We start from the raw sequence: 13,820 nt of genomic DNA on the forward strand, positions 1-13,820 counted from the left end.
GCCAGCACTGCTAGTCTGATGTTCACATAGCTGGGCTGGCGGGGAAACACACAGCTCTGCGATACACACACACGCGCACACCCCACGAAGCAGCACTGGGTAGGTGTGCAGCTCATCGAACACACAAACTGGCACGCTAGGTAACTACAGCTATCTACCGTACAGTTCCCAGTCTATCCTGAAAAACTGTAGGAGCTGAAATACCTTTTGTTTTTTAATTGAAAAAAGACTAGTTAAATTGAGAATGGAGTCAACATAAACTGGATCTTTAAAACTCAGTATTAACCATCATTCATTTCAGCACACTAACTTTGGGAAAACGCCAGAGGCGGTTTTGAGCTCTGGCAGTAATCAGTGCTCCAACAGAAATTCTCCCATCAGCTCCTCTGCGCAGCTGCTCACTGTCACACCGACATCTTAAGGATAGGAACAACGTAACACAGCATATAGATCATTTTGTATGAGCAGATTTTAAAGTAAGAAAGTGGGCAAAGAATAAGCTGTTAATTCCCAAGGGCGATGAGACTTGTTAATAAGGGAGAAACCACATTAAGACATTAATGGCTTTGAGCCTCAGCTTGTAAGCAGTTGCACAACTTCTACTGTTGTCACTACTACGTACTGCAAATTTTCAAGGGAAAAAGAATTAAAAACATCCAAAATAAGTTTGTGTATCCACTTGAAAATGAGAATTCCCAGTTTTAGTTAACAGAGATGACTATCTCTTGCTATAACAGTAATTGTGCTCACGCATGGCTAACACCGGTCTCACTACTGGCTTAAATTTTTAAAGTGACATCAGGGTCAAAAATGGACTCAAAACTGGATAGAAGGCTTAAAAGATAAACCACCTTAACACATCTTTGACCTTATCTTCAGCTGTGATCTGGATCAGGCAGTGAAACATCTTCCTGAAGATTCCTAATCTTTGATTTGGTCTTTCTGCCCTCAAAGAACCATGTTCACACCATTATCTTCTCCATCTTAATTGCTGCTAGCTTCTCCACGCTCTCTCAGGATTATTTGGACTCAGAAAACAGATTACATCTGAAATATGTTACACACTAAGACATTTTATTTAACAAGACTAAACAAGTTTGGATTTTATCATAAACGTGGTTTGATGCCCCTAATAAGAATCTGCTATTTATGATAAGACTGTTCTCCCTCTTCGCTGCGTATCCATTCATCCTCACCCACCGTGCATAAAAATCTAAACCAGGAGGCAAACATGCACAAGGAGAAGCAGGAAGGTAGCAGCAAAATGCGTACCGAATTCCCCCAGCCAGTACAGTAAGAATTACACAAGGAAATTGCAATTTTACGTGAACAAGACCTACTGTTTTCTTTGAATAAAGATTTGCCCTAAAAGAATGACAAAAACGTATTTTAATGATCAACAAGACAAGTCTTTTTAAGCCTGATTACAAAGTTATTTCATTTACAAAATCATAAGACTGCTTCTACTAGAATATTTATGTACCTTCTTTGTTCTTCTTATTTCTTTCTTCAGCAAAGTCTGAAAGTAACCTGAAAAAAAAAAAAAAAAATCAGGCAATTTGGTAGATCCAAATACTGCACTTTTCACATGAAGTACAAATGCAACCCACAAAATTTACACTTTAAATTTATTCCAAGTTTCAGATTCAAATAGACGATTTTTAAGAAGTAATATTTAACCTAAAAAATACCTTCAGTGTATGTTTTATTCTGCTGAACTTAATCAAAATTCCAATACTATAAATGTAATATTACTAAAGAAAGCATGACCCAGGACAACCATTTGCACTATTTGAAATCTGGGCTTCGCTACAGACCCGCCTGTACACTTACCACTCATAGTGATCATCTAATAAAAACAGTAATTTGAGCACAACTACGATAAGTGCCGCAGCAAGGACATCGTATTTCACGTTCCTTGTTGACTTATTTCCAGGCACAAGAGTCAGGAAATCCGCTTCTCCAATACAGATCTTTTTCACCACTCGACAAGTCCAATTATGCAATTCATCTGGTTAATGTAAATAAAAATATGAGTATGTTGAGACAAGCTGGAAGTACTTTTATAGTGCAAATATGTTGGTTATTTGAAGAAAACATGCTTAGCAATTGGTTATTTGAGGAAAACAATGCTTAGCAATTTTTTTTCAGGCTGCATAGTATTTTAGGGTATACTAGGCAACCTTCACTGTGCTTACATGGAAAACAGTCCTGATGTCATATATCCACATGGAGAAAAAGATAAATTATGTTTTTAATAGTGCTTTGATGTTACTTGAATGATGTTGCTAAGCTTTCCCACAACAATGTTCAGGTTAATGTACCTTAAACCTACGTAGTTTCAAAAAACCCCGAAAGCCAAAATCTTGTCACAAACTTTTTTCCTGCACGTTGACTAAACACCCATACAAGGTCCTCTGTACTCAAAGAGGAACAGGGGGTAGCTTTAAAGAAGCGGGGTATGAACAGCAGCCCAGTGTGGCGGGACAATGCTCGCTGCTACCCCGACAACACCCGGCTGAAGTGGAGACAATCCCAGCCTGGGTTAACACCGGCGTTACACCGTACAGCCAGGTTATGTCAAAAAGACACAGCTACAGCTCCAAAGGCAGCAGTATGATATCTACACCGTCGCTTATTACTCTATGCTTATTTTTCACAGATACAAATCCCCCAAATTTCTCACCTTTCCTGTTCAGCAAGAAATACTGGAGTTGATTACATCACCGTCAGATTCCACAAAGGTTAGCAACGTATGACTAAGTACAACCTTAATCCAGCTATACTTTGTGCTCTCTTGCTGCTCACAAAGAGGTCAGTAGGGACTCATTTTTAATCCTCTTGTACATAACAGTAAAAGTCAAACAAAATCTGGAAACCAAAGTTTCTTAGAAATACCATAAGCATATTTTCTTTTATTTCAGGTACTTAAAATGGCCTTTCCATTATTATTTAATGCCCTAAGAGGCATTGCCAATTTGCTGCTTAATTTATTTTTTAGGAGTTGTTAGATAACAACAGCAAACCTTTTTCAAATTGTAGAAACACGCTTCTATATGGTGAACTTTTAGTTGCAAGGAAAAAGTAAAGGATAATAGATATTTCTTTTACAGTAATTTTCAAAGAGTACGTAGCTTTTCTCTGGAATAAATCTGAAAATGTCAAATTTCTAGCTGTTTCTTTGACGCAATTAATGCTTCAAAATCTGAAACATAGTGTGATCCTCCATAGGCTCTAGTGCAACACTGGTGTAAAACTATAAACTCAGAATTTCTGCTCTGGAATTTCAGCCCTACATCTGTTGTTGTCTTCTCTACGTTCACCTGTGAGTACACAGAAAAGCCAAGTAGCTTTATTCAACGTAACAAAGTGCAAAATAAGACAATTAAAAAATCCCAAACTGTAAATTGATGAAATGCTTTGAGGAAAAAAAACAAAACAGTGATTTACAGGCTACTTGTCTGTGTAACTCTTCTTCAGTGACAGTGGTATTCAGTGGGAAGAATGGCAGCCCAACAGACAGTTCACATACCAGGACTTTCTGGTCTTTCTCTGACAATATTCAAGACTTAATGAGTATTTTAGGATAAATAAAAGTTATTTATAGAATATATGATTTCAAAACTAAATTGATAATCTGGTGAGACAGCAGCTGATTTGTCACACAGCACCGACTGTTAATACTAACATTAATACAAATACATGACATTACAGAATATGTATTTACTACTGTATAGGGTAGTCCAGTGTCAAGCAATTAGGTCCCAACTTCATGAATCACTTAGCTAAAGTTAATACATCAGGTGAGTTCAACCAGTGCCTCTTAGCTTATATGGATACCGAAAGGCTTGAAGTATCCACTCCACAGCTTTAGAGAGCCCGCACCAGGGCGCCCCTGCATATCTGGGCCTACAATACATCCTCCAAGTGTTTGATGAAGGTGCTTTCTATAGAAATTATCTTTCAGTTCAAGCTGAAATGGGTGTAAATTAGAAGGAAAAGAGCAGGCCTGTTTAAAGTAGTCATTCAAGGGGTTTTTTTGCTAGAGTTTAATAAACCACAGAAAAACTTTATCAGTTTGGGTTTGGGGAAATATTTACCAGGTAAATTAGCTTCCATCAAGTACTTCATGCACAACACGTCTGGATGAAGAAAGCAGCTGTCTGTTATATCTGGAAAACGAGGCAGGTCTAAAAATGCTGCGAGCTCAAGCATTTTGTTGTGCACTTCTTCATATACAGGCCACGACTGAAAGAGAGGGTTAGAGGGTGTTACACTTTTGCTCCAATACCTTATTTGTCACTGATATTAAATTAGCTATCAATTTTAAATTCTGTGTTATCTGACATGGAATTACTTATACAGGCTCTTTTAACACTCTGTATGACTAAACCCACATGCAAGACTGGAACCAAGACTGCAAGAAAAAAAGTGAAACAGGCTAGTTTTAAAGCCTATGAAATATATTAAAAACCCCAAATAAAAAGATGTTTCAGACCTGCAGCCAACCCACTACCCTGTCGGTGAAATGATCTTTTCAAATGAAAAAGAGCATTGAAAACAAACAAACCAAACCCCCAGATGGGTGCAATCGCGGGTGAACTCTCTCAGGAGCGAAGAGATCACAGAACCACAGAGAGGTGGAGGTTGGCAAGCACCGCTTGAGATCACCAGGCCCAAGCCCCTTGCTTGGGTCAGCCAGAGCAGGCTGCCCAGGACCATGTCCAGTCGGATTCTGACTGTCTCCATAGATGGCAACTCCACAAGCTCTGTGGGAAATCTGCTCCAGTGTTTCACCACCCCCACTGTACAAAAGAAAAAAGGTTTGCTTTGGGGCTTTTTTTTCCTTATGCTTAAATGGAATTTCACGTATTTCAATTTCATCCATTTCCCCTTTACTGGGCTCACTCCAGTATGTCCATGTCTTCTTGTACTGGGGAGCCCCAGAAATGGACCCAGCACTCCAGATGTGTCTCACCCGTGCTGAGCAGAGGAAGGATCACCTCCCTTGACCTGCTGGCAATCCTCTGCCTAATGCAGCCCAGGATGATGTTTGTCACCAGGGCACACTGCTGGCTCACATCCATCTTCACAGCATCTTGTTCCCAAAACTCCCAGGACCTTCTCTGAAAAGCTGCTTTCCAGCCTGCTGGCCCCCAGCAGGTGTGAATGTCTGCGTTTATTCCTCCCCGGGTGGAGAAGTCCCCTTTGTTGAACTTCACGAGATCCTTGTCAGCCCATTTCTCCAGCTTGTCAAGGTGCTGAATGGCAGCATGCCCATCTGGTCTGTTAACCACTCCTCCCAGTTTCACGCTGTCTGCAAACTTAGTTTTCAATCCACCTTGCAGCCCACTTGACTAGTTCTTAAGTTCATCATTTGTCAATGAGGATGTTGTGGAAGACAGTGTCAAAAGCCTTACTTCAGATAAAGAACCTCCACCAAGCCTCCTACTCATGGCAGAACGTTATCAGGTTGTCAGACCATTTCCCCTTCATACATCTGTGCTGAGTACTCCTAGTCACCGTCTCAGCCTTCTGTATTTGGAAATGGTTTCCACATTTATTTGCTCCATCACCTTCCATATTTATGTATTTATAATATTTATCAATATGAACTCAAACAACATGAGGCTGACGGGCCTTGAGTTCCCCAGATCCTCCTTCCTGCCTTCCTTGAAGACAGGTGTGATACTTGCTTTCTTCCAGTCCTCAAGTATATCTCCCAATCACCATGACTTTTCAAAAAATGATTGACAGCACCCTTGCAATGACACCAGCCAGCTACCTCAGCACTGGTGGCTGCATCCCACCACAGCCCAAGAACCTCTCTATGTCCAATTTGTTTGAATATCCCCTAACCTGCTCTTTCTCCATCAACAGTAAGTCTGCCTTCCCCTGGACCTTCCCACTGGTTTCAGGGACCTGGGACTGATGAAGGCCAGTCTTATCACAGCAAAGACTGAGGGGGAAAAAAAAAAGTATTCATCATCTTGGCCTTCTCCTTGGTATTTTGTGACCACGACCCCACTCCCATTCAGCAGCAGGCCCACGTTATTCAGAACATTCACAAAGAATATTTAATGCCTATTCATTAAAAAAATAAAATCTAATTCCATATCAGCACAGTTATCCATGATAATAAACCTGCAACTCTCTCTTCAAAACTGTGGACTGCATGAAGAAACTTCTTCCAATTTCTACTGAGGTTTTCCTGCTTGAGGAAAACACAACCTACAGACAGATTTTGACATGCTTGTTCACAATGAACTCAGGAGGACCTGAAGTTTGCGTAACTACGGACTGTAAGACTTGACCCTCATTTCTTAATAGTTCAACTGTTTCATTAAAATTTCTTAATTCTTTATAGTTTAAATGATTACTGGAATTTACATCTTAAAGTGATAATTTTCAGTTTTCAGGCTACTTTACCATTCTAAGCATATCAAATGCAGTGCTGCTTGTGTCAGTGGTTCTAATCCAGCAGAGGCCTTTATCATGTATTCATATTTATCCAGTCAATGTGTGCAGGAGGTACTTTGCTGTAACAGGAATTTAGCAGGGGTTTACACTTTGTGCAGACTCAAAACTTTTCTGAGCAAGAGTGAATTCAGTTTTTTCCTAGACCAGATTAAAATCAGAGCGACCGCATTTACAACACCAGTAAGACAGAAATAATGCATTTTCATTCAATCACTTGGTTTCATTTATATAATGTGAATGCATGCTGTGTAGCCAATGCTGCAATGTTAGTGTTTTGAATGGTTGCCAACATTTCCTTTTCTTTTTTTAAAATGATCGCCCCTCAGACCGCAGTTCAGACTTGCTTCACTGCGTGAACACATGCCTAAGCAAATGAATAGTTCTCCTGTCACTTACTATTACACATGCAACTTTCTGTAACAGTTAGGAAGTTGTATCATGTTCATTATGTTTTCTAAACAGTGTCAAAAATTGGCTTAGACTGCTACAGGACTACCCTGAGAAACAAGAAAAACACGCACTGCCAGACTTCTGCAGGAGGCCAGGCTCACACTGCTTTCCGTTCCTCTTAAGACGCGGTGCTAAACTGAACACCGAAACAATCTGGAACAAAACCCGAATCATCTCTAAGTTCACTTGAGCATATCTGGAGAAAAACTGTCCCACATAATTCAAACTGAAGCATCACATAAATACTACTCCTAATTGGATATAAAGAAAATACATTTTTCCCTTTAATGAAAAGCAGTTGAAATAGTAGTTTCTTAATAATATATCACAGATGAAAAAAAAATAAGACACAGGAATTCAGTCATTTGAAGCATTTCCATCCTCAAACATTAAAGTATCACCCGTGAGGTTACCTGTACAGTTTAATTTAATGCAGAGGGACTTTAGGGAATACAGTTCTTAACTGGAGGGCTGAACGTGGACACCTATATCCCCATATAGCTGAGCTTCTCTCACTGCATCAGGCTAAGGAGACAGCTTCCCTACTCGAGGTACTGCTGAACAGTCCCCTCCTCCCGACACCGGCTTTTGTTTCAAAGCTTTTGTTTGCAATTTAGAGAAGGCAATTCAGTTCTTTTTAAAATGACTAGAACCCTTCCCTCCCACCCCTTTTTTAAAATAGTAAACAAGTGTAAAAACTACAAATAAAAATTAATAGAGGGCTGTCATTTGGCTTATTTTAGAAAGGATGTTAACAGACAAAAACTGGTTTTAGTCTGTATGTGTTCACAGAGAGAGGTAAACACCAGTGGACAGGCAGATTGAAAAAAGGCATACTAAGACGACCCAATCAACTGCTATTTCCCAGGGCCTGACCTCTTAAGCTGGAACACATTCACACGCATGTTTCTACAACGCAGCGCTGAGTCATGACAACGCAAGCTGAACCGAACACCAGGCTTCCAGGAGTACAGGGTAAGCTCTTGAACTGCGAGCGTGCGCTGGATCCAACACGAGATCGCATCTTGGTAGGACACACCACAGCAAAGGGCTGAAGGCTGACAGGCTGAGGACTAAGGAGACTGTAGAGTGTTTCAGCAATCAAGCAGTGATAATTTTCACCAGTGACCACATACCCTGTTCATACTCTGCTTAGTTCCCCCAGAGCTGTGGGTTCATACAGCAGATTGCATTCTGCAAAGTTTCACACACACTGGGAGGATTAAAACAGAAAACACCCAAATTCCACACAACCAACATCGCAGATGTCAGGACAATATTAAGAAAAAGCAAGATACAGCAAACAAGCAGCCTCAAAATTAATAAAAGTTATCACCTTCTACCTAGCTATGCATTTTTGCCAGAAGAAACGAACCTGATAGAACAAGTTGCACTGAAAGTCAACCAGCAAATCAACTGGGAAAGCAAGATCCTGAGAGCTGGGGCCTCCCGCTGTCAGGTGAAAAAACTCTGCCTCCATCACCCCGTGATTAAACCCCAAGGGGGGAGGACTTGGACAAGAGGGGACAGCGTTAGATCATACACCACACACTTTCCAAGTACAACTTTCACTTAACCAATCATAAGATTAAAAAAAAAATTGCATTACATATTTTCAAGTTGCAGTTCTGTGCTAAACATGAGGACAACTCCCCTGTCCGTCAGCACCCGGAGTTACTGAGCTCTCACCTTGTTCTGAGAACCTGGGAAACACTCTACATATAAAACTCAGTTATAAACCCTTGAGGGCACGTAATAATTTCAGGAAGACTGAGAGAAAAACTCTTCCAAAGTTATGCCACCTGCGAGCCTTTTCAGGGAGTTTCGCAAGCTGGGATTTCTTCAAGACTGATCAACAGTGCTGACAGTGTCTAAAACTCGGCTAGATTGGGAACAGAGGTTACCAGTGACTTCTCTTAGCTGTTTTGTCTTTGAAGTCTCTGCACCTTATTCCCACATGTGACAAACGCGGTCACTTCAGGTCTTCTTCAGACAGCAGTAGTTGAGTGCTAAAGAGTATTTTTTTCTTTTCCCCTGCCATCTTCAACTGACTATAGGAGGCCAAAATTCACACTGCTGAGCTGGTGAAGAAGTGTCTAGAACAAGATTTTCATGATGATACTAGTCTGTTTAAATCAGTTGCCTTTGTTTTTCAAAGTTACATGGAATTTTTCACCTGTATTAGAAAAGAACAAGCTGGTTTTCAGAAGCAGATGAGCCAAACTATTAGCATGATAATCAGATCACAGTAGCAGGTAATTGTTTTGGTTAAGCCAAGATTGCAGCCTCTCCTACTTGTTTGGACAATATCAGAATGTTGCTGATCAACAAGTAGAAAAGAGTGTGCATTGGCTGGCTTTCTAGACTCATTTGCAGGCTCCATAGCTTCTTGTTTTAAATGCAGTCCGACTGACTCTTTTCTTAGATGACTGTATAGACAGTTTCCTTCTCCTGCACCAAGACATTATCGCAGCAGCCATTACTTACATATTCACAGTTCAGTCTATTTTGTTGTGATAATGGTCTATCTTTTCCAACAAGAATTAATTATGAGTTGTTTTAAATTCTCTCCATTATATTTCCACTCAGTCCATCTGGTGAGACACTGGAACAGGTTGCCCAGAGAAGCTGTGGATGCCCCATCCCTGGAAGTGTTCAAGGCCAGGCTGGATGAGACTTTGAGCAACCTGGTCTAGTGGAAGGTGTACCTGCCCATGGCAGGGAGGTTGGAACTAGATGGTCTTTAAGGTCCCTTCCAACCCAAACCATTCTGTGATTCTACGATCCTCCTTCCCTGTTCAGTACTTTTTTCAAACCACAGTTCCCTTCTTCATCCTTCTACCTGTGAATTTCCATCCCGTAAACCCTTTCTTCCCATGCCCGCACGTTCCCTAAGCTCTACCTTCACTTGTGCTGCTCATGTTCAGCAGCGGACGTCTTTCCCAAGTGATTCTAACGACCATTTAATACTGGAATCTAATAACATCCAACTTCACTTTTTCATTATCAACTTTCTGTAGGTCTCTGGGAATCTTTGCCACTTAAAACTGCCTGAAAACCAGCTTCATCATTTTTAAGATGGCCAAGTCAGCCTAGACCAAGTTTGAAAAAGTGTACCAAACTTCTCAGGAAATGGCCTACAAAATCAATTTAACTTGAAGATTTGAAAAACATCAAGTTAGGAGGGTTGGAGAAGGGATTTTTAAACACAATTCAGAAGCTTGGTTCAATCCTTGCGTAAAGCAAGACGTGCTCATAAAAAGATATTTATTAGTAAAAGTAGTGAATCAAGGGGATGCCCTAACGCGTGTAAACTTCTTTGAACCCAAACTAGCTTTAAAATGATGTTACTAGGTACCAACAATGAACACAGCAGTTAAGTGCTGTACAGACCCTGGTTCACCTGACTTTGCTTCTGCTGCTCAACTGGTTCAGATATATCTGTTCGTCCGCAGCATACGCCTGATGTGGGGCGATGCCACACAGGTTACATAAAAGAATTGCCAGTAAAGACAATAACTGTATCAGCTGTGAATTTTACACCCAAATTAGTATTTAAAACTGAATTAAATGACCTTGTGAACCAATTGTTATGTACTAGATCCTTAATGTGGCCAGCAAGACCAAACTCCTAGATTACTAAAGGTATCCCCTTCCTCCCACCCCATGTTTTTTGTGGACTCTCAGGGTACTAGCAATCTGACTAAGTTGCCTAACCGCTATCTACCTCCCAGGGACCATCATTATCCCACCTGGAACAGCAGCAAACTAATGCAAGAGCCACCACACACAAACTAAATGTGCTTTAACACGCTGTATTGTTATGAATACAAACTTCAAAAAATAGGCAACAGTCACTAAAACTTTCTTGCCATCTAACCTTGCTGGTTAAAAGACAATGTTGTCAACTCTGCTGCACAGTTAGATGCTGTGTAGTCTCTTCATCAACACCACCTCTGACAGAGCACGGGGTATACAGACAAGGCACGCGCAACGCTTGAGGGAATTTTTAAGGTCCCTTCCAACCCAAACCGCCCTGTGACACGATGACACTACAAGCACTATGACCGCTGCTGCACAGAAACGTCCCGGACTTGTGAACTGCTGGTGAGTGCGAAAGGATACTGGGGAGAACCACTGCACCCTCCTCCTACGTCCTTTCCTAGCTCACCATCGGAAACAGGAGGGCAGATTCAACGAGCCTTGAGTCCGCCTTGGTGCAACCATTTTTACGTGTACTAAACGAGCAGATACACTTCTTCAAACCGTGATATCCATGAATCACATTCAGATGCTGATGTAACAGCGAGAGGGTGTGCCTGGAGTTATTAAAAGGGAACCAAATGACAAGAAGAACAAAGCAGGTGAAACTGCTACAACTCCATTTAAATAACTGCTAAGAAACACGCAGCTCGTGAGACTTTTACACTAGAAAAGACATCAAGGGGCCAAGCATGCAATTAAAGCTGCTGCTACACAAGTCTGCCATGGAGCAGAAAGGATAACTGAAAGGTTGAGGCAGGAAAATTAAATCAACTTGTCCACCTTGAAGAGAGGCAAACAAGCTGCCCAAGTTACCTGCCTGGCAACAAATGGACAGAGGGGGAAAAAAAAAAAAAAGAAAGAAGAAGAAAAGTCAAGATACCATTGAAAAATCATAGGAGCAGTCGCACTGGCAGCCTTTCTCTTGCTCTCTCCTTTGGTAACTGTTTCAGATGAAACAGCCACTACGTCTTACAATCCCAAATTCCTCCTAGCCATTTTTGCAGAGGAAGCGAGAGGATCTTTGTACAGAAAAATGATTAATTTTAGAAGATGTCACAGTCAACAACATTTATGCATTTCTCAGAGAAAATAAATCTAGGCATGCTGAGATGTTAGACAGCATTCAATTGACACAGGCAGTTTTTACTGAAGAATTCAAGATGTGGCATGTGGATGAGCCAGCAACCCACCCAGAGGAGAAAAGGCTAACCGAACGTGCAGTATGGATGTACTCCTTCACCAGGAAAAGGAGTAGAACGACACAGCAGGCCATTTCAAACGCTACGGTCAGGGAAGACGTGCTGCTCATGCCACAGTTCCTGGCTAGAGCTGGTTTTGAATAAATGAGTCTCAGCATTAAACGAACAGACGCGTGCTTGAGCTCCAGCCTGTTCGTGCTCACAAGCGAACTCCGACAAATACCGCTTTTCTAAAAAATGAAGTCTTTCTACAAACGGAGAGAGTAATCTGGCAAGGAGCTGAACCATCATGAGGTATTGAAATTCAAGAGTTTGGGAACAAATTTTATTGAATTTCATAAATATTTTGGTAGGTTTGTTTTCTTTATTCATTAAGTAATGCTTTAAGACAGGTATGGACAAGCTAGAGTTTCTGTTACACAACAGCAAGCTCCCATGATAAACCTGATTACAATAACCCTTTCAGCAGTGAACTTCCTCCTCAGCTTTTTTTTTTTTTCTTTCAAATAAAAGCCTCACCCTTGCCTCTTTTCATTCTGCACTACTTTCTATCCCGAACAAGTACGGCATGCACCTGTTAAAATGCACAAAACCCAGAGTTAGACAGAAAAAAAAAAATCCCACAGACAGAAAGACACCTAACCCAACAAAACTAAGATCACAAGGTGTCTCGAAACACCAGCAAACCAAAGCAGGAATCGCTGCTTGTTCTGGAAAGTAAAACCAGCATAGCTGATTAGCAGAATTTGTATGGATAGAATTTTATACCCCTTAGAAAATTTGTTTTTAAAAAATAAACAAGAATGACCGGCTTCTTCCCTAATTTAAATTCCTTAAAATAGTTACCACTAAAAAATGAAATCATATGGCAATTCAGCTCATCCAAACATTAGTCAGGAAAAGAGGCCCTTAGACATCAGGCCTTGAATGGTGTTAGTAAAGGACCTCAGCAAACAGAGGAACATGCCTAAAAGCCAGTTTGGTGGATATACTTTCCAGGGAAGCAGAAAGCCATTGTCATTCCAGTTTGAACACTCTGGGAGAAAACAGAGCAAAGGTTTTCACCTGAATCCATGAGTTAATTACTAAATTTAGTCAGGAATTTCTTCACCTGAATCAGACCCAAACAAAAATACAAATATGCAATCCACCAAAACCTGGAGTGTGGGACAACCCAAACAGCAGCAGTTTGCTGCGAGATGCGTGATGACCTGAAGACGTGGGTGCTAGTCAGCAGCAGGTCGCTAAGCCGTATGAAATCCTTCTGAAAAGCCAGTGTGGAAAAAAACTTAAATACAGGGACAACTTTACAGGATTTAGGAAATCTTTAGGTTTCCTCACAACGGTGCTACAAACCCACCCCGTTGCCTCAGGCAGGTCTCTTTGTCCCAGTTTTCCACCTTGTGACAGAGCAGCACAACACCATCCTGAGAGCCCGGCCTGTCGCATGACGAGGGCGAATGACCAGCAGCAACGGCAGCGAAAGAACCCAACATTCAGCAACTGTGCTGGCTTCACACGGCGTGCACTGAAGCAGGCTTCGACTCCCACGTGGAATGAAGAAAAGATACACGGAGCAGCTCCTTATTTTCCACGTGCTAAACTAAGACGCTATCTTGGTTTAGGAACAATATGAGATGAAATGATGAATGACTACACCCTAGTGCACTTACACATCGGTCTCAGCTAAACACAAATTCATTCCAGTAATTCCTAAATTCTATATGCTTAACATTAAAACCTTAATTGCTATTCAAAGACATGAAAAGAAGACAGTATTAGCTTAATCTATTCACAAATCTAAGACCTATGCTTGCTTTTAGGGCCAGTGGAGGATCGCACAGAACTGAAGGCTGTTTAGAAATATTACGGGTAATGTGCAAAACCCCTTAAACTGCCATCTCTGCCCTCCCAAGACGGCTCCCT

The 13,820-nt window shown here is 41.2% G+C and overlaps 1 protein-coding gene across 1 annotated transcript in view; it reads right to left on the bottom strand.

The window, feature by feature from the left end:
* Positions 1-13,820, bottom strand: part of TAF1B (TATA box binding protein (TBP)-associated factor, RNA polymerase I, B, 63kDa) — a gene marked incomplete at its 5' end in the record, with an annotated part of 49,317 nt that overhangs the window by 8,669 nt on the left and 26,828 nt on the right. The window contains 3 exons of the mRNA XM_010153033.1: positions 1,484-1,530; positions 1,834-2,011; positions 4,101-4,248. Of these exons, the coding sequence (XP_010151335.1) occupies positions 1,484-1,530; positions 1,834-2,011; positions 4,101-4,248 (373 nt within the window). The remainder of the gene's footprint in view (positions 1-1,483; positions 1,531-1,833; positions 2,012-4,100; positions 4,249-13,820) is intronic.

Source organism: Eurypyga helias, unplaced genomic scaffold, assembly GCF_000690775.1.
Source record: "Eurypyga helias isolate BGI_N326 unplaced genomic scaffold, ASM69077v1 scaffold4046, whole genome shotgun sequence".
Taxonomy (NCBI): Eukaryota; Metazoa; Chordata; class Aves; order Eurypygiformes; family Eurypygidae; genus Eurypyga; species Eurypyga helias.